Consider the following 25,480-nt stretch of genomic DNA (forward strand, 5'->3'; position numbering starts at 1 on the left):
TTAGAAAAAAAACCCATAAAGTTCGATATTGACTAAGTAGATGTATTTTTTAACAGTCTGACCTTAAAGAGAAAAATATGTAGGCTAACTGAGAAGAAGGGATGTGTTAAAGTCAAGATTGTTTTAGAATACCTTTGGAGTATGATTAAGTGCATCTTGTTTCTAGAATCTTCAATCATTACTTGTTGACATGCCAAAATAATTGAAACTGAAGATTGCCTTTTTTAGTCCAAATCACAATGTTTTTAATAGAGGTGTCTTCGACTAAGGTTTTTCATAGTCGAATCTTATTCATCAGATTTTGCCTTTAGTCGACTAATAGTCGAACAGCGTTTCTGCAAGACTTTTTTTCAAAATGACCAGCGGTCCTCAAGAATTCCAGACATTTAGAACAACTACCAAACATTTGCTTTAACATTATTTTGCTGCATTAACAGCAGCAAAACGCATGAATCTCTCTTATTTTTTTGTGTAAGTGGTTTAAAGTATCAAAATGAAAGCTGCATGCTTTTCTTTACACACGCAGTCAGTAACACAATATTCGCCCACGTTAAACTCATAAACAACAACAGTTGATCAGAACAGTCACATTAGCACTGTTAGCCTGTTAGCAGCTTACAACAGCCAAATACCATCCTCCACCAACATCAACGAAGCATCCAAACACATAACAAAAGTGCTCTCTTAACTGGACACTGCGTTAGAACTCTACATTTCAAATGAAAAATGAGTCTTACCATCAGCTGCGCATATCAGTCCTCATGATGATATAACTGTAACCTCTGCTCAAGCTGGAAATCCAACCATCCTGGTTTATTTGGACTACTCCTGAAAAGACAAAAGCTCCACAGCAGATTGTACGGTCCAGTCCTCCTCTCATTAACGGCTTATCCAAGACTACTTCTGCTAATTAGCCAGGAAGAGAGACAGAGCCTTCGTTATAAGCTCTAAGCGGTCCATGCCGTTCTGCACGATGTGATTCTGTGTTGACTACAATCCAACTTTTTATGAGGATTGGTCATAGGTAGTTTATCGAAGTCCACTACAACTCTGCTTGGCATAAGCCTCTCTCTCTGCTGCTGCATCGGTGTATATGACGCTCAGCTGTACAGTTCCCTTTGTTTCACCTCTTCATTACTTGCAGCGATAACACAAAATCCCTCCATACTGCTGATGATATTAAGCCTTTGGTTAACCAGGAAAACCTCACTTAGATTAAAATTCTGCTTTCTGAGAAAGCTCTGGTCAAACTTTCCCACTTTCCCTGCATAGCCCCCAGCAATACTGAGCACGCACAGAGAGATAGATTTGCTTTGACGTCATCGTGCATACATAATTAGCCATGTGCTTGCCGTTTGAGGAGATAAACAACCCCAGCACCGCAGGACAGTGGGTGTATTAAGATTAGGCAACTTTTAGTTTATAATAGCGTATTCTCGCAACATATCTTCTAGGTTACACAAAATATAATATGCAAGTATTCATTATTTACTTATCTGGTCATTTGCGTGTTTTCTGCTGGACATTTTGACCGGTTATATTTTTATCTGCCAGACTTCCACCCTTTTTACCGGCCAAAACCGGCATGCTGGCTAACAGAAACTCAGGCTTAGCAGCCCCATGTAGATAGAATGGTACTATCTTGGTTACATAACAACATTTGACTATGAGGTTTGAGGTCGAATCAGACTCCTCTGAATCGAATTGTTGGATCGCTGACTATTCCGGATCACCCCTAGTTTTTAACATGGCATGGCTTATAATTATTATTGTTTAAAAGAAAAAAGATCAATGGTTAGCTTTGGTAGGTTTTGATTGTGAGAAAAATTAAGCAAAGAAATTCATATCCATAGAAAAACAAGATCAATAGCAGCTAAAATTTGATGATGTCTATCAGCCTGCTTATTTAATATCAAGCTCAATATGCACTCTTGCATTTGTTTTTCTCTGTTAAAGGTGCTTGCTAATCTGCTAATTTCTTTCTTTTTTTAATCCTTATCCTGTCTCTAGACTAAACCTTTGTGCTACCTTCAATGAATATCTTTATTTGAAATGGTTTGCACATCAACCACTACAAAAAACCCTTGGCATTATGTTTTTTTCACTTTACAGAGGCCTCACTGCTTGAGGCAGGAGACCCAAATCTCTGTACACCCAAAGCAGTGTGAGACCATTGCTGACACCCAAAGGGCTGTTGACAAGGTTTTGGAAATAGCTCGAGTCTTGCATTACCTGGACCAGGTGAGCTTTTTGCAACAACCCCACCCACATTATTATTTTTAATGGGTCGAATAAACAGTATTTTGGGCTTTTAACTTTCAGGTTTTGGGAAATTAGAAAAAGTAAGTAAAAGTAGTAAAAATTACTTTATTCTTCAAGTTTCATGCTGGCTGCACCACCTGACTACACTTAACATGAAATACATGGAGCCTTTGTTAGTTAAATTTATATTAAGCTTCTTGATATTACAAGGACTTTAATAAAAGACAAGAAAAAAATGGTGTTTTTATACTGAATGCTTGTCTAATTTGAATATATTACAATCAAGGGCAATGCCTGCAGTGTTAATGCGTAAGTGAACTACAAATCCATGAAGGTAAACCTCAATAGCTACCACTGAAAAGCCTCCGGCTGCTACAGGTTCCTGTGCACTTCTTATTTTATGAATATCTTTTTGGCTTCAGGTGGAACACCATCAGAAAAGTAAAAAACCTGCATGGCACAGGGTTTTATCCAAACAGAGGAAGCGAGCGGTGGTGGCCTGCCTGAGGATGGCTCCTCTCTACAACTTGCCCAGGTACCAACATGTAGATGTATACGGATGCTTTTCAGTCACATTGGTCATGTAAGTGGTCTTCTTGATTTGTGATCATATAGTTGGGGACATTCTGGTGTAAAACAACCATGTCTGAGGGAAACGATTATCTAATGGCATACTATTAAGATCTCTGAAGTTGTGCGTCAAGATTAAACAGTTAAGCATGAAATAAAAATACAAAGAGTTGGAAAATTAAGGAAAGTAAGGAGAAAAGACAAGTTAGCCTTTTTGTGATATACATTTTTTAATTAAAAAAGCCCAAAAGAAGATAAAGAAAACCATCGTTTCATCATTCATGTTGATTCTCTAATAGATATAATCTTTTATGTTGGCACCATCAGACTTCAAACCTCCTCAGGTGTGTAAATAGTCACACTGCTTTGCTGTGATGGAGCTGTAATGTAAAACCTAATTAGGCACAGCCATGTCAGGTTGAGAGGGAGCAAAGCCATTAGCATTTAAAAGCCCTGAGGCTGTTTGTGGTTTGTATGTGATATTTGAATTGTATTTTGGTATTTTATACATAGTTTCATGTTTTTTGTTTTCTTTTCACTCAGTGGATGTAACAATCATCCTGCGCTTGCTTAAGAGGCCTTGATGCAGGAGTAATTATGGATGTTATCAGGGCGCTTTTATAGTTTGGTATTTTATTTCTCATTTGCATTTGTACATCACAGATATCTTGTGTGTCCTTACACGTTCCTGTTCCTCCTCAGGCACAGAGCTGTCAACCTGTTTCTCCAAGGCTACAATAAATCCTGGATATCTGCTGAGGACCACAGCTTTGAGGAGAAGCTTGTTGAGGATTTAGCTGTGAGTGAAAATGCGAACCATATCAACATCATTGAGTTATTATGAAACAGATGAGTCAAAACATATCTATATTTATCTGATCAAAAACATAAGTGTGCTTTCAGTTATTTAATAATCCAGATGTTAAATTATGAATATGAATTTCCATCTTAATGAACAATTTAGCTTTTGATTAATTGGTACATTGTACATATTAATTCAGACTGTTACATAGATTACTGCATATCAATTACCAGTTTTAAAGAGCCAAGAGAAATTTTGAAGAATATGCAATTTCACTCATTTTTTCACATCTAGAATTGATTTTGTGACCAAGTTGCATTTCCTTTCCTTTAGTTGAGTTTGTACGCAGCAGATCTGTTAAGACTGCTTAAACATCCCCCCCATCTTTTCTGATTTAGCTATTTATAGGCATTCAAATCTACAAACCTTGCAGTTTAAATGAAATAGATATAGTGAGCTGCAGGTGAAGGTGGTGTCCTTGGCATGCTGATCCCTGATGGCAAAGAGGGAGCTGAGGTGGAAGGCAAAGCTTTTGATTTACCAGCCAATCTATGTTCCAACCCTCACCCATGTTCATGAGCGTTAAGTAACAATCGACAGAAAGAGATTGTGGGTACAAACAGCTGAAATGAGTTTCATCTGGAGGATGGCTGGATCAGCTGGCTCGCTGCTCTTTTGCATTGAAAGGAGACAGTTAGAGCACCTTCTTTAGGAGGTCTTCCGGGCATGTCCAACTGAGAGGAGACCTCGGGGCAGACCCAAAATTCCCTGAAGGAGTTATATATCCTGTCTGTTCTGGTAACGCCCCAGGAGGAGCAGAAAAATGTTGCTGGGGAGAGGGTTGACAGGCTTAGTGTGCTGCCACCATAACCTGGCCCCGGATTAGCAGAAGAAGATGGCTGGTTGGATGGATGGAAGGACAGATGGACTCTTCAGATGGAAAAACTTCCTGTTATTTTTATACATTTTTGTGCTCTTGTAGCCATCTCATCATGATCTTCAGTTTGTCCTACTCTACCTCATGTGCTCATGTGAACTCACTTAGATTTTATAGTGTTGTCAATTGATACTGTTTCACATTTAGATGGGACTGACAGCATGATGGAGCTGTTACAACATAGAGTAAGTGCTGCCCACAGGGCGAACTTCCTGGCAGGAAAGTCCTGTAAATATTTAACATTTATTGAAAAAGTCAAACATAATCAGCAGCTTTCGGCTATGTGTTTATGAAGCAGACATTCAAATAAAGATGTTTTTCTTCCCTCTGCACATAAACATGTTATTTATGTGTATATATTCTTTCAAATGAGTGTAAACCAAAGTCTGGTACCAGAAGCAGAAGATGTCCAGTGTGTGACAGGATTTTAGAAAACACAGTAGCCGCTTCTCCCTGTCTTCATCTCTCTCTTTCTGGCCTGCAGAGGGGAGGAGTGATGGAGCTGTGTGGAGGCGAGACAGAGGAAGAAAAGGATGTGGAGGACAGTGCCAAACCAATCGATCCCCTCCTACAACTCATTACACTCTTCAGTCGAAGCGCCCTGACAGAAAGGAGGTGTGTGTGTGTGTGTGTGTTTGTTTGTTCATTATAAAAGATCACATGCAGTAAAAACCTCTTTACACTTTTATTACTGGTCTTGCCCATCGCCTGGGTGGTCAATACTAAATTTGTCAGAGGCATGAGTTTTGTTTTTGTCCAACATCTGAGGTCAGACTGAAACTTCTAAACTTTATTTTTTGACTGCAGACCAGTAGAAATGTTTAATGGTATTCAGAAAGATATTTTTCTTGGACACAGTAAAATGGTGGTTCTCAACTCATGGGTGGAGATCCAAAGGTGGGCTGTGGAGACCTTCAGTGGGTCATGAATGTATTCTAAGGAAAAAAAAAACAATAGTACCACTTTGATTTTTCACATTTGACACAGTCTGAAGATCTAAACTGTATTATTTCTCATTTTAAAAAATCTGATTATATTTCAATCATAGTTGAAAAAATATCAATTATTTGTGTCAAAATCTCTCATTAAGGACTTGATGGTGTGTTCTGAGGCTTGACCAGTTAAGAATCACTGCTTTAAAACGTAATTTTAGTTATATTTTTGTATTTATACTAGTCAAAAAATATGTGAATTTTTTTTTTTCAAGAAGGTTATGCATGCATATTGTGACAGCACACTCAGCATGCTCTATTTTTCAATGTTTTGGTGCAACAGTGCTATTTAGGTATTTCTGGGAAATCCCTACAAGATCCTGCTGAGATTAAAGCACCATCTGAACATGAATATTAACCATTTTACTTCATGTCACTGTAAAGACATCAGGGGAGAGAGCACTCTCAGTGGCATTCACACAGAGCTGTGATCAAATCAACTAGATTCAGCCAGCTTGATTTGAAAAGCCATTCCCCTACAAGAAAATACCCTTTGTCCCCCATATTTCCTTCTGTTTCGGCCAAAATGAGGTTTTGTTTTGCCTTTATTTTGTTGTTAAATTAGACACAGTGTTTTGTATGTATATGCAGTTCTGACATAGAATAACAAGTGAAGTTGTCTTGGTAGTTGCAGGCAGGTGTGAGTTTGGAAGCTTTTTATAGAATTGTCAGTATTAAACATAGAAGTAGTTGTAGTCTGTCAGCATTAATAATTTGTGAGTAAGTTGAAAATCATCAGTACAATTTTGTGTTACATACTGCTCTTGAGTATTTGAATCTACATGTCATGTTCATTTATACTTTGAGCTGCCAAGATGAATCATCATTGTGATTAATTAATGTCCACTAATTTTGTATTTTTTTAGCGTGATTAATCGCATGCTTTATTGTCCTTTTCTGCACACTTTGGTTATACCATGTTAAAGTCTGCCTGCAGCTGTAGTGATGTAAAATAAGTTCACTATTTGTCCTTTATGTCATATTTAGGTAAAAAAACAACAACAAAAAAAAAAAACCTCACAGACAGCTCAGTGGACCACTCGAAAGTCATTTGCACCTTGTGTTATTATTCCTTTTCTTTTAAATCTGTCCAAAGTTCCTTTTTCTTTGCTTAAGTTCAAGTCATAGTCTTCCATCTACCTATAGAAGTAAGTCAGTATCCAGATAGTCAGTTATGCTTAATTTAAAACAGCATTAAATCCAAAATGGCACTAAAACCTTGCAAAATAGAGGCATTTTAAAATGTGATTAAAAGGATTTGATTCATCAAGACTGACTGAGGAAATTTGGAGATTAATTGCGATTAAAAAAATGTAATCTTTTGACTACCCTAATTTATACCTAACCTATTTTTATAAGTTGTATAAATAAATCAACATATCCATACTAGTAGTACACATTGCACATTGTTTATGCATTGCCAATAAGCACATCCAAAACAAGTGCCCAATTCATTTTTTTGTAATGCTGTGGAAAATACTGGATATTGTACAATTATCCCTAACAGCTAAGCGTTGACAAGACAGTTAAAAAGAGCTTCATAATCTAACAGTTAACAGTGTCATGTTTAAGGGGCATCATTTGTAGAATATGATCTTTCGAATAAGGAGAAGTCTACTCGCCAGACAGCAGCATTGTTCAAAAAGGCTCTGTCATCAGTATTTGAGTGTTTCTGGTCATAATCACAACAGGGTGTTTGATCAGTTGTTTTATGGTATGTATAAAAAGGTTAAAATGATTCTTTCTGCTAAAATGAAGGTGGTATCACACATACAAGGCAGCAAAAAAATAACATCATAAAGACATAATTAAAAGACTACAGAAGGCTTACCGGTACTTTTATATCTCACAACTAGAGTAAGTAAAATTTTTATAGTCCTTCAAAAAGTCTCTGTTTCAGGATGAAATAAACTAAATGCTCATACAGTGTCTGCTCGATCTTCAGGGTCAGGTGAATGTAATTGTTTGCTTGTCTCTGAACACTCCCACTTCTCTCCCCCGCTTACATCGTAGCACTGAACTCTGGTCTTCAGAGAACTGACTGGTCAAGCGGGAATGCACTTATACTAGTACAGGTTGATTTCTTATCTAACTTTAGAGTAGCTTTGATTTTCATCCAAAGGTTTATCCTGAAGTAATCCTGCTCTGAAAAGATCTTGCCCACCGTTGCTAAAAATCCTTCAGGAGACCTCAGGTGAACTGCTGTGGTCAATAAAAATGCTTAGTGCCACTGTGCTGTCCTGTGGGTAAGATGGCAACACTCGAGGTCCAAACAGTGCTTCGGGGTGTTTCAAGGTGATGCTGTATTCAACTCTGTAAACAAGGGGATCATGTTAATGTGCTACAAATAGATCTGCTCAGGATCAGATATATATTGGCCTTGGAACCTGTCATTGACCAGTTATTTATAGAACACTGCATTTGTCCATACAATGACATTTACTAGGATTATCTCATTTGTCTTCTCTGTTCACAGTAAGCTTGGGAATGACGGTCTTTATACATCCTATGCTACTATCATGGCAAAGGTAAGATGACATTTAACTGTAATGTTATCCAAAAATCCACACAATTATGCACATCAGACTAGGATTAATCTTTATTAAATCCTCCCATCATTTTCCTCTGGTATACGGTATCACCACCATGTGATTGGAATCACATTTTTGAAGAAGCAATTCTGAACAAGAACTTTGATTGACCAGCTAGACTTTTAGTGTGTGCTCAAATCAGCAGAATAGCACGATGCACTAATCACTAGTGATATTTCACTGCCTTTTCTATGGCAATAGTCTGACTGCCAAAGCTGGAGAAATATCATTTGTTCATTATGTGTGATTTGAGTTATGCAACTACAGTGAAAAAATGTTTCGCAATACCATACATGTAAATAAATACAAATAGAAGTACTGTTTGGTTCGACAAAACCATTTTCATCGTACATCATAAGACCAAATTGTGAGCCCTTTTGTGATGGGCTCTTTATTTAATTGATAGGCCTTCATTATTTTCAGAAATGTGTTGTCACTGTCATTACATCCTCAATCAGAGGCAGGGATGCTGCTGCTGGAAATGAACATGCATTCTTCAGATACTTACTACAAACATGCATACATTGCACAGCTAATTTCTTCATGATGGTAATTAAAAGAATTGAGTTTCTGTGCAATTTGTATTCAGTATGTAACTACGAGTGAGTTCAAGTCCCTTTGTGCATTGAGTTTTCCATCTCTTTTTTAATTCCATTTGGCATTGAACATTTCCCTCAGAGCTGCCAGAGAGAAGCTGCTGCCGCTAAAGAACAGGAGCCTGAAAGCTTTGAAGTGGGTGAATTGCTTGTTGATATCAGAATAGAAGAGAATACTTGAGTTGATGTATTTTTGTATAGAGGATGATAATGCATTCTGATAGATCATAATATCATAAATGTTCAAGTTAATTTGATTGACTATAACAATTTTGAGAATATACATTTTGAAGGTTAAAAGATACAATGATGAACTGACTCTCTCTTGGTGCAGGAGAAGGAGATGGAGAAACAGAGGCTGCTCTACCAGCAGGCCAGGCTGCATCATCGAGGAGCTTCTGAGATGGTCCTGCAAATCATCAGTGCAAGCAAAGGTAGGAAATCATTTCATACTGAGTTAATCACTTATATTGTTGTGCAATGCAAGCAAGGGGATTTGTTAACTGAATTTACATAAAGATATTAGCAAACTCTTGAACTTATAAGATGATAAATAAATTGATACCTTTCTTTATGCCCTTTTATAAAGTACCCTGGCTAATTTTGATAAATTTCCCATCCCATCAGGAGCCATGGGGTGCATGATTGCCCCCACATTGAAGCTTGGCATTGCTATTCTGAATGGTGGGAATGCTGCTGTCCAACAGGTATGTTCTGTATTATTTCTTTCCCATTAATTTGACCTTTTTCCTCAGCATCAGGATCAGCATGATGGGCTTACCTATGTAAGTTGACATGAATGATTATAGTTCACACCTTTTTGATAAGTGAATGGAAAAATTAGACTGACACAAACAAAGAAAGTTTGTGCAGCTGCTGGAGAAAAAGGCAAGATGGATAGTATTAAGAAGGACATTATAAAATGTAATTACAAAAATGAGCAAATACAAATCAGAAGTGCACAAATCAAGAAAAGTGAAGCACTAAAATACTGTACGTGGACTGTGTATGTTTTCGGCTACCGCTGAGAAAGAAACTATGATGTTTCTTATCATGCCATCCATTGAAATGAGGAGCCTTTTGTTTTCCTTATTCAATCCATATCAACTCCAAATTCTGTCTTCCTATTGACACAGATTCCTGACACACAGAGACACTGCAGCAATGCTCGTGTATAAAAATGTTTTAATCAAATCATATCTACTTCAAATGAGATCCTCCTCCTTTTATCAGACCTTGTCTTTGATGCTTTTGTTGGATAGAAAATGCTGGATTACCTGAGAGAGAAGCGAGATGTTTGCTTCTTTCAGAGCATGGCTGGACTCATGCTGTCATGCAGGTGAGTGAATGTGCAAAAACAGTCTCCGTCAAATGTCACAAATGCAAGCAGACTTCATCTTCTGAATGATAAAAATGGTAAGATTGGTAAAGCTGTTTTTCTTTCCTTTTGTGTGTGTTTTTTGCTATCTAGTGTTCTGGATCTCAATGCATTTGAGAGGCAGAACAAAGCTGAAGGATTAGGCATGGCCATGGATGAGAGCTCAGGTACTATATTCATGTGGAAAAAAAAACATCTCTTTGTAAAGCCATGTCAGACTAGAGGAGACAGCAGTGACATCTCTGGTCTCCAACATAATCTAAATTCCCACTCAGAATTCCTTTTTTCCTTTTATCAACAGCTGTCTCTCTTCATTCAAGTGTTGCTTATCCTACGTAAATACATTTGTTGTGTTCCTTCAGTAATGTTACATGCTGTGCCCCTCATCCTTTTGATTCTTGGCTATCATTGCCTATTTCTTTTGTAGGAGAGAAGGTGATGCCTGACAAAGACATAACTTGTGACCTGTTTCGTTTTTTACAACTGCTCTGCGAAGGACACAACTCAGGTTGTCTGTCACATGTTCTACTACACTTGCACACCGTCACAAAATTCAGAGATAAACTGTAAAACAACATACCTGTGAAATTAGAGGGATGTATGTCAAAGTCAGTTCATGGAAATATAAGCCTGACTCCACTCCGTATGAGATGCATAACATGTTTTTTCCTCAACTTGGTGTCTGTCTCTGTTGAAAATTTCAACACAGGACAAAATGTTTTTCAACTTCAATTTGACATATGTTTTTCCTCTCCATGTGTTAGATTTCCAGAATTATTTAAGAACACAGACAGGCAACAACACCACTGTCAACATCATCATATCCACTGTGGATTATTTACTGAGAGTGCAGGTAAGCGCACAGTTTCAGGTCATCCCTTGCCATCTAAGTTTCTTTATCATAAAAATGTAAATCCTGAGTTCCCACACATCCAGGAAAACCTGGATAGCAGTTGATCAATTATCCAGTCATAAACATGGGCAATGAGGGAATAAGCAAAGTGCCCTGCAAAATCTTGTGCTGGAAAATTATTTTAACAGCCACCCAATATTTTTTTCTTTCTCATCAGAGTTCCCCAAAACAGAATAGATAACATTTTGTCTAAAAGGGCTAAATGATATTAAGGTTCATATCAAACAGTGACAATAGCTTATGGACCATAGTACTGAGAGTAGGCTACACACTATGAACAACTCCTCCATCACTTTACCAGTCGCAGCTGCAGGCTAGATGGCATTAAGGTATAATGCTACAACTGTAGTGACCAAAAGTTTAAGTAAAGTAATAAATACTTATGTAAATGTTAAAACAACCAAAGACTTTATTTACTAAATTACAGGAGGTACCATGCCTTTATATGAAGCAGGTTTGTATTAGGAGGCAGGCCTTTTTTATATTCTCCTGCAAATATGATGTAAACATTACTATCTGTCTTTTTTAAGTCCTTGTAAAGTGAAATCCACAATTTGTGTCTAAACACACTAGATATGCTGTAATAAGGTTGCTGTAAACATGAAAACACTGATATTTGTCGACCGACTGAATTTTGGAAAGTTTATCACCTTTTCCCTGCCTTGGTTTAATTTGCAGGGCAAATATAGGAACTGACCACATCACTGGTAGCTGTTGGGAATAACCCCGCCCCCATAACGCTACAATGATGTAAAATCACAGAGCAGTTCATCTCAATACAACCTGTTGTAAGCTGATGTCACTGCCTTCATTGAAAGTTAACAGCCAGTTACATGCTGTGTTTTTGTTCATTGTGAGGGAAATTTTCCAAATCACATTTTAAATGATTCCAGAAGTAACAAAACCTGGTGTTGGATTAACTGGTGACACTCCATGAAACATTCTACTATACCTCTTGTTTCCAGATTTTAAGAATTTATCAGTGCCTCTGGAGACAATAATGCTACCAGGAAGGAGATTCCAGGCCACAAAGTAATGTAGAGATAAATTTTACAAAGGAAAATTTAAGTGACTATGCAGATGCCTTATTAAAACAAATAAATGGTGGTGGCTCAAGCAATAATAATGTATCTGAAAGCCAAACCTTTGCATTGAAATTTCCCATTTATGAAAGAAAAATTAGAGAAATTAAAGGTAAATATTTTAGTCTGATTTTATGGTTGAACAAGGGTTTTGGTGGGCCCTGGAAGATTTTCCCAAATTGGGTTGAAGGATTCTGAAGTTTGAGAAAGGCTGCCTTATATGATGATTTTACAATTCTGGTAACTCCATGTTACTCATGATACTACTTTGTCTTTCTCTGAACTTTTGTGTGAGCTATTTAAACTAAAACAAATGTTTTTCTTACCCACCCTGCAGGAATCAATCAGCGACTTTTACTGGTACTTTTCAGGGAAAGATGTGATTGATGAACACGGCCAACAGAACTTTTCCAAGGCCATTGATGTGGCTAAACAAGTCTTCAACACACTCACAGAGTACATACAGGTCAGTGTAATCACATTACATGTGATTGTGTTGCATATAATCTTTAGAGCTCTGAGGCATGAAAGCATCTGTTACAAGACTCTTCACTCATTCACTCTTAAGCACCTTTATTAGATAAGCCTTTACAGTCTAATTGTACGTGATTGTACAGCCCTGTTTTGTAGTCAACTTTTTACAAAGTTTTTATTCTTTTAGTCTCTATTTGCAATGTTTGAAAGGCATACTCCCTCTCCTGATATAATTTAGTCCAGTTAAAATCCAGTGCAACCGTCTTCCTGTGTGATGAATAACATTGTGTTAATCAAATACACAAAGTGCGGTTTCTGCTTAGCTGTGTGACACCAATAGCACCCTCTGTTTAAAAACATGAAGTTTGCAAGTGTCCTAACTATCGGTACTGTAGCTGAGCACTCACTCTTCAGTGATAGTTGTGAACCTCCACCAATAACTTACTGTCTTTAACTGACAAGTCTTCACATACCACAGTTGTTTCACTTGTTGGATCATGACTTCATCTGCAGCACATTTTTGGCAGTAGGTGGCTTCTTTCAGGGTCAAACAAACTGTGCTTTGGGGCTCAAGCATGCTTCAGCATAGTCTAGATTGCCAAGTGTGGGTGAATGTGGGTGAATTTTCAACAGCGCTTGGTCAGTTGCAGTGAGTGAGGAGGATGTAGTCCTGCTCATGTTATCCATTTATGTGATTGATTATGATAAATTAATCACAAAGCCTGTAATAAATTAGTACATTTTTAATGGCTTGACAGCTCTAGTTAATGGTTATGGTCTTGTACACTGGATTTTACAAAACCTCAACCTCTGATGGTGGCGAGTACAACTAGGGGTTTTAAAAAGTGTTATTACTCAAACACCACATGTTCTAATGTGATGCAATCTTATAGAATTGTTTTTATCAAGAAATAAAAGTAAAGGATCTGCCACAAGCAAACAGAGAGAGCAGCGGGGGTCAAGTGAAATGTAGAGGAAACAAAGACATTATGAACTGTTTTATAAAAGCATAATTGTTTATAACTGAACATTGTTGTATGCATACAGGCAGGATAACAGTGTGAATGGTATGCAGCTTACATTATCAGTGTCTGTATTCAGGGTCCATGCACTGGGAACCAACAAAGCCTTGCTCACAGTCGACTGTGGGACGCAGTTGTGGGCTTCCTCCATGTATTTGCCCATATGCAGATGAAGCTCTCTCAGGTAAAGCATGCACTTTGATTTGATTATATTAAAGTAATATATTTCACTCTTAAATTATGCAGAAAACAGAAATCAGTGGTTCTTACTGTCATGCTGCAGTGTAAATCGTTTCCTCTTATTAGCATCACATTAGTTCACATTAGATATTTACTGTTAAACGTGTTGCACTCATCCTATGATAATCCTCTTTTGTGTGGTGTTTTTTTGTAAATATGTGATAACACAAATAATGTAGATTGAAAAGCACAAAAATTAAAGTTTAAACATTTTTTATGTATCTACAGGATTCAAGACAAATTGAGCTCCTGAAAGAGCTCATGGATCTACAGAAGGACATGGTTGTGTTCCTGCTTTCCATGTTAGAAGGCAAGATATCCACTAATTCTGCTTTATTTTTCCTTATTATTTCTGAGAAACTGCAGACAAGTATTTGATAATTATCTTCTCCTCTCTGCAGGTAATGTGGTAAATGGAACGATTGGAAAGCAAATGGTGGACATGTTGGTGGAATCATCTGGAAATGTGGAGATGATCCTGAAGTTTTTCGACATGTTCCTTAAACTCAAAGACCTCACCTCCTCTGATGTCTTCAGAGAGTATGACCCCGATTGTAAGGGCTGCATCTCTAGAAAAGACTTCCAGAAAGCCATGGAGAATTGCAAGCGCTTCTCCCAAACTGAGATTAATTTCCTCCTCACTTGCTTACAGACTGATGACAGTGACATTGTGGAGTATGAGGACTTTGTGGATCGCTTCCATGAGCCAGCCAAAGACATCGGCTTCAGCATATCCGTTCTCCTTACTAATTTGTCCGAACACATGCCAAATGATTCAAGACTAAGGACATTCCTGGAACTGGCAGAGTGTATCCTGACTTACTTTCAGCCCTATCTTGGCCGTATAGAGATCCTTGGCAGTGAGAAGCGCATTGAACGTGTCTACTTTGAAATCAGCGAATCCAGCCGCACACAATGGGAGAAACCTCAGGTGAAAGAGTCCAAGAGACAGTTCATTTTTGATGTGGTCAATGAGGGCGGAGAGAAGGAGAAAATGGAGATGTTTGTCAATTTCTGTGAGGATACCATCTTTGAGATGCAGCTTGCCGCTCAGATATCTGGCTCTGATTCTGTAGAGAGGTGTGCTGAAAAAGAAGATAGGGAAGAAGAAGGTCATGACAGCAAAGGGATGTTTTTCATTTGTCATTGGATAATATTGCTGACATCTGTTCTTTCAGTCAAAACTCTGAAATCACTGATGAAGATGACCCTGAAGGATATCCTAATGTCAGCCATTTTCTTCCTCAGAGTCATTGTTATGGCTCAGGCCCGGTGTATTCATATCCTGGTTCGCAGCTTCTTATATTTGCTATATATAGCTTTCATCAGTGGTGGGCTCATAGAGGGAGCCAAAAGGATGAAAATATCTGACTTGCTGGGTGGGATCCCAGAACCGACTCTTGATGAGGTCATGGAAGTGCCAAGCGGTGTGGATCGGCTGAGGAAGTACTCTGCCAGTTTGTCTTCCCAGAGAGAATTGAGGGAGATTGGGCAGGAGACAGCTGTGACCTCCCTGAGGGATGTGGATGTACTGTCAGACATATTTGGTCTCAGAGTGAAGAAAGAGGGGGGTCAATACAGGCTTATAACACAAGACCTCACTGCCAGTCTGACTGACCTGTTCAACACTTCCTCCAGAACAATTTCCACCCCTGATTTCTCCAAGAAGCACCAGGGGACGGTATGAGTTCATTTATGTGTTTTGTTAATTTATGAAATCCATCACTGTTTTACATCTTTAATGTTAAGTAGCTAGTATTTCTCACAAGCTCTTATCAGCAAAATTTATATTTTTGCACTGCTTTGATATTGTACTTATTAATATTAATACTTGATTTGCTCATGAATTTTATTTACCACAGCTTAAGGCTCACACCACCTCAGAGGAAAAAACAGAAGATGAGGAAATACTCCTCACAAAGTAAGTATTTTGCTGCCTCATTTAATCCTCAAAGAGAAGGAGGAGTTGTCAGTCAGTCAAAATAGAAGAAAGCAAAGACATTTGGGCGGTTTGAAGTCTTATGTTGGATCTGAACCCTGTGAAACTACATTGTCAAATTAAGCCCTGCAATTTTAATAGTACCCATTAAAGACAACAAAAAGACGTATTGTCTTTTTTAAAGACATGATTCTGTTCATCATTAAAAACTTAAAGCTTAAAGCAGTCTCCTCTTTGACCTTTTCTTCTCATAGAGGAAAAGAATCTGAAAATGAAACAGGAGTTGAGGAATCAGAGGCAATATCAAGATCCAAGAAATGCCCCAACAAGTCAGAGGAAAAAGAGAGCCAACGTTCTGCATTCTGGGAGATGATAAGCACTTACAACAAGAATCTGCTGGTATTATGTACACTTACAAGCACTTAAGTGTCCATGCACATGTGCAAACATGCAAAGAAAAAAAAACACTTGAATTTCTTTTCTCTTCTCCTCAGAGTTACTTTGCAAGGAATTTTTATAACATGCGTTTGCTGGCTCTGTTTGTTGCCTTTGCAATCAATTTCATCCTCCTCTTCTACAAGGTGAGTGTTCTTGTGAGAGATATTCTTAATTATGCAACATGGGTTGTGGTGTATTCAAAAAATGCTTGAGTGCACTTAATCAAATATTGTAGTTGAACAATTTCGAGGTCCTTCTGTTTGACACGCAGCCTTTCTTCGGGAAATAATAAACATGTCAGTATCACTGTGGTAGTCGTCTGAATTTGTGTACATATTCTGCCAATCTCACCGGCAACCAAAGCTACAATTGTATTTGCTCAACTTACAGGGTTCCTGCAGATCCTCAAAAAGTCTTAAATAGTCTTAACTTTCACATTTAAAATTTAAGGCCATAAAAAGTCTTGAGAAGTCTTATTTTTTGCCAAACAGTACTTTGACTAATGCCCTATCCATGCAGGATAAGTGTTACCTAGGGACTTCTGGTAATGTGAAGTATAATGTACTCATATTTACATACAGTTCTGAGGAAAACATGTGTAATATGAACCTCTCCTTTTAATTCTAAAAGTTTTTAGCCATTGATGCGGTGAATATTATTCGATGCTCTACTTATTTTGGTTCGTTACGCATCCAAACTTTGCCAAGATCAGCTGATGCTGCCTAACTACTGAATGTCAAGCAACACATTTCAAATCGTAAATTGTGTTATGTATGGCTAAATAATACTGATTTAAGATCTGGCTCTTGTAAGAGGAAGAGTAGAAGAGCTGTGCGTATGAAGAGAGCAGTGGTGTGTGCATGCACATTTGGACACAAGAATTTAGATAAATAAGTAAAATAAAGCCATTTTACACATAAAATGACATTAACTGAAAGAGAGGCACTATTAATAACCTACATGTGTCAAAACATTGCTAACAATGTCCTGCGGAGCATCTGTTAATTTTTTTCGATCAGAATAAGGAGCAGAGAAAGCCGCACAGGCCAAAAAAAAAAAAAAACGTAATTACCACGCTGAACTACAGACATGCCAATACAATGGGATTAGAATTACCTGTTGAACTCTCTGTGTGCACACTGAAATATGGAGGGTTATTTGCCCAGGAATTTTATGCCGCAATTACAGACATGTACAGACATTCATATGGGATTAAAAAACACAGATACCCTTTGAGATTATTAGAAATCACCAGAGGTCCCTATGTAACACTAGTGACATGCAAATAGGGCATAAGATATGTCTATCCTATCTTTGTTTTATCATCAGCCTTGTATTTTTATGATCTCTCTCCTCAAATTGTTGCATAAATAATCTCCATAATGTGGGAAATTAGGAGTTGAATGTTCTAAATATCCTGGGTAAGGGCCCCCAGACCCCTCTCAGACTTAACCTAGTTCACTGTGATTTAATAAACTCTGCACTGTTGTGAAACAGTGGTCCAGTTCTCTAACATCTTGGCTGCCATGTTCCCCAATTAAAAAACAGTGCAGCCCACTCTAATTTTAACATGTCTTCCCTGAAAAAAAAAGCATTTATTCTGCTCTTAATAGTTAAACTGTTTAGAATCAGGTCAGTAGACCTGCAAAAATGTTTTTGTTAAATATCACCCTATAGCATATTGATAGCATAGAGGCATTAAATGTGCCCGAAATCTTAAATTTGGGTGTTTGTTTCTTTGGCTCTATTTCACATTTCATAAACAGTTCATCACATCAGAAAATTCATCCTTGGTCAGGTGTATGAGAAATCTCATGCCTTTCTTTTTTGATCATTTACCGTGCAAAAAGGGGTGCTACATATTCTCAGTTCAGGTCTTAAAAAGTCCTTAATTTGATTTTTAAAAGTGTGTAGGAACCCTGGCTTAAAATTAAACAAATGTATAGTTTTTTATTTATAGTGTTAAGTTTTTGCATCTGGATAGTATTTGACTGCTCTATCATTGGGTGAAGTCATCTTTGGTGTTGGCCTACTCTCTCCCCAGGTCGAGTCTTTGCCTGCATCACAAGATGAGGATTACAGAGAGGAACTGAACTCTACTGCAAAAGACGATAACAAGGGCAGAGTCTATTTTGTACTGGAGGAGAGCAGAGGATACATGGAGCCATCACTCCATTTCCTGGCTGTAGCACATACAATCATCTCCTTCTGTTGTATTATTGGTTACTACTGCCTCAAGGTATATTATCATGCACTTTTTAATGATTTTTTTTAAACTTATTTAGTTAACTCTGCATGTTTTACCACAGAAAAGGACACATTGCTCAGAGATATACTTGGTTAAACAGATTTCATGGGTTTTTGTTTTTCCAAGCTGTCCAGGTAAATATGTAGTTTAAGGCAAAGCAAACATTGTCCTGTGGATGATTGGCAGGTACCACTGGTAATCTTCAAACGTGAGAAGGAAGTGGCACGAAGTCTGGAGTTTGACGGGCTGTATGTGACAGAGCAACCGCCTGAGGAGGACATCAAAGGGCAATGGGACCGACTGGTCATTAACACACCGTATGTTCATAGTCACATGATTAATTGAGCTTAGGTCATATTTACATAAAATAGAAACATGTTTTTACACTCAAGGTTTGAAGAGCTCACATTTCTTTATAGTCATGGTGTTTGTGAGGTATTATAGAATTCAATTCTCTGTTATTTTAAAGTTGGAGAAATTTTATTAGATTTTTTTCATGTTTTTTTTTTTTTTTTAGATCATTTCCAAGTAATTACTGGGATAAATTTGTGAAGAGGAAGGTAAGATCTGTGGAAGACTTCAGTGAGTTTTTATACCAAAGCATGATGTTTCCTAGTCTGCATGTGCTTATCCATGCTTGCAGTTGTGTGCATATTTCACTCAGTGATGCTGCATCAAGGACTAAATGAAATTCAGTGAGCTGTTTAATGGCATGTGTAATTATTCTCAGGTATCAAAACGATTTGATCCTCTGCTTCTCCCCAGAGACAGTGCAATACTTTTAACTTCCATTCTCAGGTTGTCTCTCCTGCTATGAAGGGGAAATAGATGATTTTTTTAGTACTAGAAACTTCTTACTGGTCTTTAACAGAACATTTAAGTAACCATTAAAATTTTTGGTCTGTGAAATGAAACTCATACTGCAAGTCGTTCACAGATTAAAGCAATAAATCAGCAGAACCAAAATTTAAAATCACAAAGTCTGAATATTTTTATCCAATAAGCATATTTCTCCTCTACTCCCTAAGTTAAAGTAATCAGTGATACCCATCAATGATACCAATACAAGAGGGGATATGTAAGCCATTTGTCTGTGACAGTGATACAGTGAATATATACCCAGACATCAGTGCACACTGAAACATGAGTGGACAGTACTGCTGTGACTACAAACAGAATCAAGAAATCCTCTGAGACCAAAACCATGTCACTTGCCATCAAATTTTGCATTTATATGCATATAAATTCTGTGTTTATATGCATATAAATGTATCTATTTATATGCAGAGTCTGTTAATATAGATTAGTGAAGTCATGCACAGAAAGGGCAGGTGGCCTGAGAGGAGCTTCCAACACTGATGATGAAATGCTGCAGTTAGAATAATAAATAAATAAACCAGACCTGATAAATGCATTGCCTGTTATTTAGATTATTAAATTTCAATAAGAATATTTTTTTTCTTATTTGAATCTTAAAGTCACTTTCAGATTTCAGATATCACTCTGTATAGCTCTCTGACAGCACGCCGGAGGAGGGAGAAAGCTGGTGGATGGAGCATTTCTTTATAAGACTTACATGTAAACTCATTACTGCATGCTTAAATGTCATCAACCTTTCTAAACACATTTAAAGTTACGTTTAGGCGACCTGAACAGACCCATGTGTAGCTCATGATTAAACAAAAATCATGGTGTACAGCTACTGTGACTGTGACACACTACAGCTGTAAAATGAAAAATTGTAACGTCCGTGTGTTAAATATTAATGAGCACTGGGATGTGATGCTCATGTAACTGAGCGTCTGCCTGGAGCATCACACTGGTGTATCAGCTTCACCTGTAGTCTCATCATACATGCAGGTGACACACAGACTCTGCCTACACAGTGCTCAGTGCTGATGGTAATTTCAGGCAGTCTTTGCTGCAGGTTAGTCCGAGAAACAAGAAAACTTGCAATGTAATTTTTGCACATGCAGTTATAAAACGATAGGACTTTCAACATTAATGAATTTATCCTGAATAATTACGGTTCATGATTATACATTCTTTTTTATTCACATGCTACATTGTCCCTTTCAGCACAGTGGGTAAGCCGCTGCATTGTCTCCCTGCAGCCATAGTGATGTAAAATAAATACACCCCTGCTCCTTAATGTCTCATTTTATGTTCAAAAACTCAGACAGTTCAGTGGACAAGTCAAAAGTCATCTGCATCTTATGATTAAACATTTACATTTTTACTGTTCCCTTATTTATTTTCAAGCCATAACAAATTCCTTTATATGTGGTTAAGTACATGTCATAATCTTCTATCTACCCAAAGGTATTTGTTTTCTTTTGAAATAAAAGCAGAGCTGTATTTATCAGGAAGTCAGTTACCCTCAGTTTTAGACATTACAATGATCCTAAATGAAATGCTGTTTTAAATAGAAAATAGTGGAATGTCAAAAATGGAAAGAGTACCAAGATTAACTACATGAATTCTGAGATTCACATCAATGTAAGAATTTCTTGATTTTACAGCCCTGTAAACAATATATTACACTTTGAAATAGAAAAGAAATACAAAAAAAAAAAAAATAGACAGTTTTAATGACTGGGTGACCCTCAGAGGGAAAATAGCAACTTCACTGTAAAAACTTCAAGGACCTCTGTTGAAGCTGGATCCAACCAGAATGACAGGGGAAAGGTGTCTGAGAAAGACTGGAGCTAGAGGCTATGATGCAGCTGAGATCTCACTTTAATTTAAAAGATTTCCTTAATGCTTTAGTTATCTTAGAAAAGGAATATATAGCCACCATTAAAATCTCAGTATCTTAAGGCACATTTGTATTGTCAGCTTTATAGCTTCCAGGTTTTCAACCCTATCTTTATGTAGTTTATTTAAACTGCCACATTGTATTTTATATTCTGCACTGCATCATTTTAAGAACTAATTGTAAAACAGAAAGTATAATCCCTGAAGTGCTTCTGGTTATCTACTTTTGAGTGTGGAAAATGTAGATATTGCCTCCCATATGTTGAAGTGCTTATGTTTGAAATAATAAAATGGCCCTGTAAAAAAACTTGACTTATGCTGGCTCTTCTTTTAGTCAATAAATAAAACAGATCTTGAAGTACAATAAGAATAAACTTTACATCCTTTATAGCTGGGATTTAGCTTACATATGCAATTTAGTAGGAATATAATGGCTGCAATATAAGCAGAGATCAATACACATTATTTATAAGCTGTGGGATATAATGGACCAGAGTCACCTGAGTCATTTGCACAACCGCCATGCCACTATGTGGGGATGCAGTCTCTATGGCCCTTAAATAGCATGTATCAGCAGTGCAGCTATCAAGAGAATCTTGAACTTTTGCTCATTAGCAGCACCTCCATGCTGTCAACAGAACCAAGCCACCACCTCTTCAGTCACAGACGGTGCAGAGTAATTCCCTCACGTAGTTCATTATTCAAATGAAAAGACTCCGAGGGGACTGTTGTTGTAAAGTCGATGTGTAAACAAGTCTTTTCCTCCCTGTCAGGTGATGGATAAGTACGGTGACTTCTATGGCTGTGAGAAGATCAGTGAGCTCCTGGGTCTGGACCAAGCCGCTTTAGACTTCAGCTCTGAGAGAAGAGAAAGAAAGAGGCTCAAGAGAGACTCTGCCTGGAGTGCTCTGTGAGTGAGAAAAAATACAAGTCTTTGCCATGTTGAATTCATGAGGGATTTAGGAAGAACTTTAGATATCTTGTCTGTCATTTATTTCACCTTGTGTGCAGGTAAGATATAAAATGTTTTTTTTATTGAACCAGAAAGCATTCAATCAGGTTGTATGTTTTAATATGTGGATGTATAAAGCAGCATAAGATACGAACTTCAAATAATTACGGATTGTGATTTTATCAGAGTATTACTGTACATAAATCATTGTCATAAATAATAAATCACCAGGTCTTTGATTGGTGATATAGTATGCAGGGAGCAGCTGGCCATTTAAAGCAGCACACCTCTCTGTAGGATTGCCACATGCATGTTTTCATACAAAGGGCAAGATATTGATTGAATGTGGGATTCATTTCAATGAGAAAGTCAATACAACTGCACCTCGCCTTCTCAGTGAAGTTATTATGAATCCTAAATAAGTGCCACTCATAAACACAAGCACAGCAGGCCTTCTAAATGTTCCATATTAGTCCTGTTCCTCCACCCTTGACATTGTATGCCAGCGAGTTGATTATATCTAGCATTTGCCACCAGAGTTGTGTAGATATCAGAATTTTTTAGCTCTGATATAGTACTAGCAAATATCAAATTGCAAACCTGCACATTCGAAAAAGTCACTTAATACAAACTAAAATCATAATTGCTGTTAAAAGCAACGAAGTGCAAAACAAATAAGATTTTCCCCAAAATAATGCAAACCAACATAAAATGTTTTGCCTGAGTTATCTTTAGTAATTCAGAGGAAGTTTTTGTTTAGTCTGGGTCTGCAGTGAGTCTGCTTCCTGTCTGAATTTTCCACTTTTCTTGTTTGGGAATTTTAATGGCATTAGCGTCTGGGCAGTGGTGAAGCTGTCAACAGTCTACAGGACTGGACTATTAGAACACTTGTAGTGGACCTTTAGGGACTATGTGTTGTTTCCATCTCTCTCCTCAGCTCTCTATCTGTAGGCAACAGATGCTAACATAGTTTGTGTATCCTCTTAGATGTTAAAAAAGACTCAGCAAAACATCAGCATTTGCCATCTGGTGAATAAAATGGTTAGCATTGTTTGTGATGGCTGTGGAGGGCAGAGAGAAACATGCAGCAGACAGGAAGGAACATAACTTCAACAACTATCAATCAAATCCTGCACCTACCTGCATACTGTGCTGTTAACTTTTTTTACGCTCTTGGGAGTGTAATTTCTGTGAAACATCAGAAAATATATTTCTTCTATAAATCACATTTGTGGCACTTGTCCCTGTAAAGTGGTAAAAAAGATCTGTAATTTAGTTTTGTTGTATGACAGGCCACTGTGTTATGAACCACCAGGCCAATTTTCAGTCATGAAAAACATCTCAGTATATAAAATGAAGCTTCAAAATCATGGAAAATAAGGATGCTGAGGCATGTTGGCTGACTGCGCCAAAGATGGCCCAGTTATTAGCTGTGTGAAGTAATGTTTCTCTCTGGTGTATGAGATGTCTTTGTTGTTAAGTTGCTGCTAAAAACTCAATTTCCTGACATCGCTCTAAAAAATAAAAGTGTTTGATGATTATTAGCATTGGAGGCTTTTATTGTGACAGACTTGGTAGGAACAGAACGTGTTTATTATCAGATACTTTACAAAACTTTAGCATCACAATGCTAACAGGCCAAAGGGATTTAACTAGTGGTGCTTTGAGAGAGACAAAGCCATAGTCCACTTCTTTTAATCATCCTGGACTAAAGACAAGTAAAATATAGATAAAAAAAAAAAACACACCTTCAGGAGGTTAGATGTTAGATCGTTCCGCATCTGGTTCAAGCGAAAATAGACAAGCACTTTAGGAATTAGCCTGCCCCCTGACCTTACGGTGAACTCTGATCAGAGTGCAGCTGCCTGGCTCTGTGCCAGAGCAGAGAAACAGAATTATGTTTTCTTTCACAAATCTCTCTGTAATGATGTTTTATATTATATGTAGACCACTGTGGCTAATAGATTTGGCTAATTTACCTCACAATGAACATAAACACAGTATTTAGCTGGCTGTTATTTTTCAATGAAGGTATTGACATCAGCCAACAACAGACTGTATTAAGATGAGCGGCTCATTGACTTTTTATCATTGTAGCACTAGGGGGGCATCCCATAGCTCCCAGTGATGTCATGGGGCACTACATTTGCTCTTCCCAAATTAAAACTAGCCACAAAAGTTGGAAATGCAGTCCCACATAAATCTCAGTGTTTTCACATGGTAACTGCAACTGTATTCCAAAATATCTGAAGTGTTAAGACACAAATTTGGGATTTTACTTTACAGGGACTTTAATGATGACTGCTCTCTTTCTTGCTTATTTGTGTATGCCATCTTTAGGATGACAGTATGACTGTGTAGCATTTTTTCAGTGCGATATCATGTCAAAATGACAAAAAATGTTTTATTTTTAAACACCAGATACTGAAAAGTATGATGTCCTGCTGGGACAGGAGAAGACAGCAGAAGAAGCTGCTCCTTTCCTTTATATGTAAATGGAAAATGTGCATTAACTCGTACGACTTCAATCTCTGTTTAGTATCAACTCATAACCAAGTGGACAGTTGTAGCAGCTGTCGACACGCTATGGTACTGTAAAAGTACAAGTGAAGTAGGCGGTGTTTTTTTAATGAGCGTATGTTTTCACCTGTGTGAGATTCAGGTTAATCAGTACTGATGCTGCATGTTTAATCCTCTGTTATCATTAGTCCAGTTTGTAGTATGCATGCTAGATTTACTGACCCCACCTGTATTTTAAACTAACACCACTATCGCTGCAAGACTCCTCCACTTGTCCCCTTGATGTGTGACAGAAATTAAATTCCCCTCCTCTCCCCTGTCTGTGACATTGTACGTCTTTAGTTTCCTGGTCTTGATTTTGAAATAAATCTACATCATAAACAGCAAAGGATCCTTCTTTCTGAAGTGTGAGGTTTTGTTGTTTGCGCCTTGTGACCAGACAAGGGTAGGTTGTTGAGCATTAGTTTGGTACTTGAATAAGAACAGGACATTCTGAGAAGGAGCCACATAACAGACAGACCGACTCCTTAAAAGAGACTCTGTTGCAAAATGGGTCTAATTTTAGCCGTGGACATTTTGACTTTGACTTTTCCTGGTTCTTGACCTGCTGCTTCTTTGTGATGATGCTATTTATTTCAGATTTAACTCCACTGACGTGAAGTATCAGGTCTGGAAACTGGGAGTTGTGTTCACTGATAATGTAAGTTTAATTGTACCTAATATTAAATCCTGTTTTTTTTTTCTTCCTACAAAATCAAGATAAAGGT

The 25,480-nt window shown here is 37.6% G+C and overlaps 1 protein-coding gene across 1 annotated transcript in view; it reads left to right on the forward strand.

The window, feature by feature from the left end:
- The window catches only part of ryr2b (ryanodine receptor 2b (cardiac)), a 97,587-nt gene that overhangs the window by 58,360 nt on the left and 13,747 nt on the right, over window positions 1–25,480 (forward strand). Inside the window, exons 74-97 of the mRNA XM_041789540.1 lie at window positions 2,113–2,241; window positions 2,685–2,797; window positions 3,535–3,643; window positions 5,056–5,186; window positions 8,040–8,091; window positions 8,833–8,886; window positions 9,085–9,184; window positions 9,378–9,457; window positions 10,013–10,089; window positions 10,222–10,295; window positions 10,556–10,636; window positions 10,893–10,981; window positions 12,461–12,589; window positions 13,699–13,803; window positions 14,088–14,169; window positions 14,261–15,540; window positions 15,722–15,780; window positions 16,053–16,197; window positions 16,293–16,391; window positions 18,281–18,475; window positions 18,671–18,801; window positions 19,002–19,044; window positions 22,015–22,151; window positions 25,353–25,413. Coding sequence (XP_041645474.1) covers window positions 2,113–2,241; window positions 2,685–2,797; window positions 3,535–3,643; window positions 5,056–5,186; window positions 8,040–8,091; window positions 8,833–8,886; window positions 9,085–9,184; window positions 9,378–9,457; window positions 10,013–10,089; window positions 10,222–10,295; window positions 10,556–10,636; window positions 10,893–10,981; window positions 12,461–12,589; window positions 13,699–13,803; window positions 14,088–14,169; window positions 14,261–15,540; window positions 15,722–15,780; window positions 16,053–16,197; window positions 16,293–16,391; window positions 18,281–18,475; window positions 18,671–18,801; window positions 19,002–19,044; window positions 22,015–22,151; window positions 25,353–25,413 — 3,555 coding nt within the window. The remainder of the gene's footprint in view (window positions 1–2,112; window positions 2,242–2,684; window positions 2,798–3,534; window positions 3,644–5,055; window positions 5,187–8,039; window positions 8,092–8,832; window positions 8,887–9,084; window positions 9,185–9,377; window positions 9,458–10,012; window positions 10,090–10,221; window positions 10,296–10,555; window positions 10,637–10,892; window positions 10,982–12,460; window positions 12,590–13,698; window positions 13,804–14,087; window positions 14,170–14,260; window positions 15,541–15,721; window positions 15,781–16,052; window positions 16,198–16,292; window positions 16,392–18,280; window positions 18,476–18,670; window positions 18,802–19,001; window positions 19,045–22,014; window positions 22,152–25,352; window positions 25,414–25,480) is intronic.

The sequence above is a fragment of the Cheilinus undulatus genome, linkage group 6 (genome assembly GCF_018320785.1).
Source record: "Cheilinus undulatus linkage group 6, ASM1832078v1, whole genome shotgun sequence".
Classification (NCBI taxonomy): domain Eukaryota; kingdom Metazoa; phylum Chordata; class Actinopteri; order Labriformes; family Labridae; genus Cheilinus; species Cheilinus undulatus.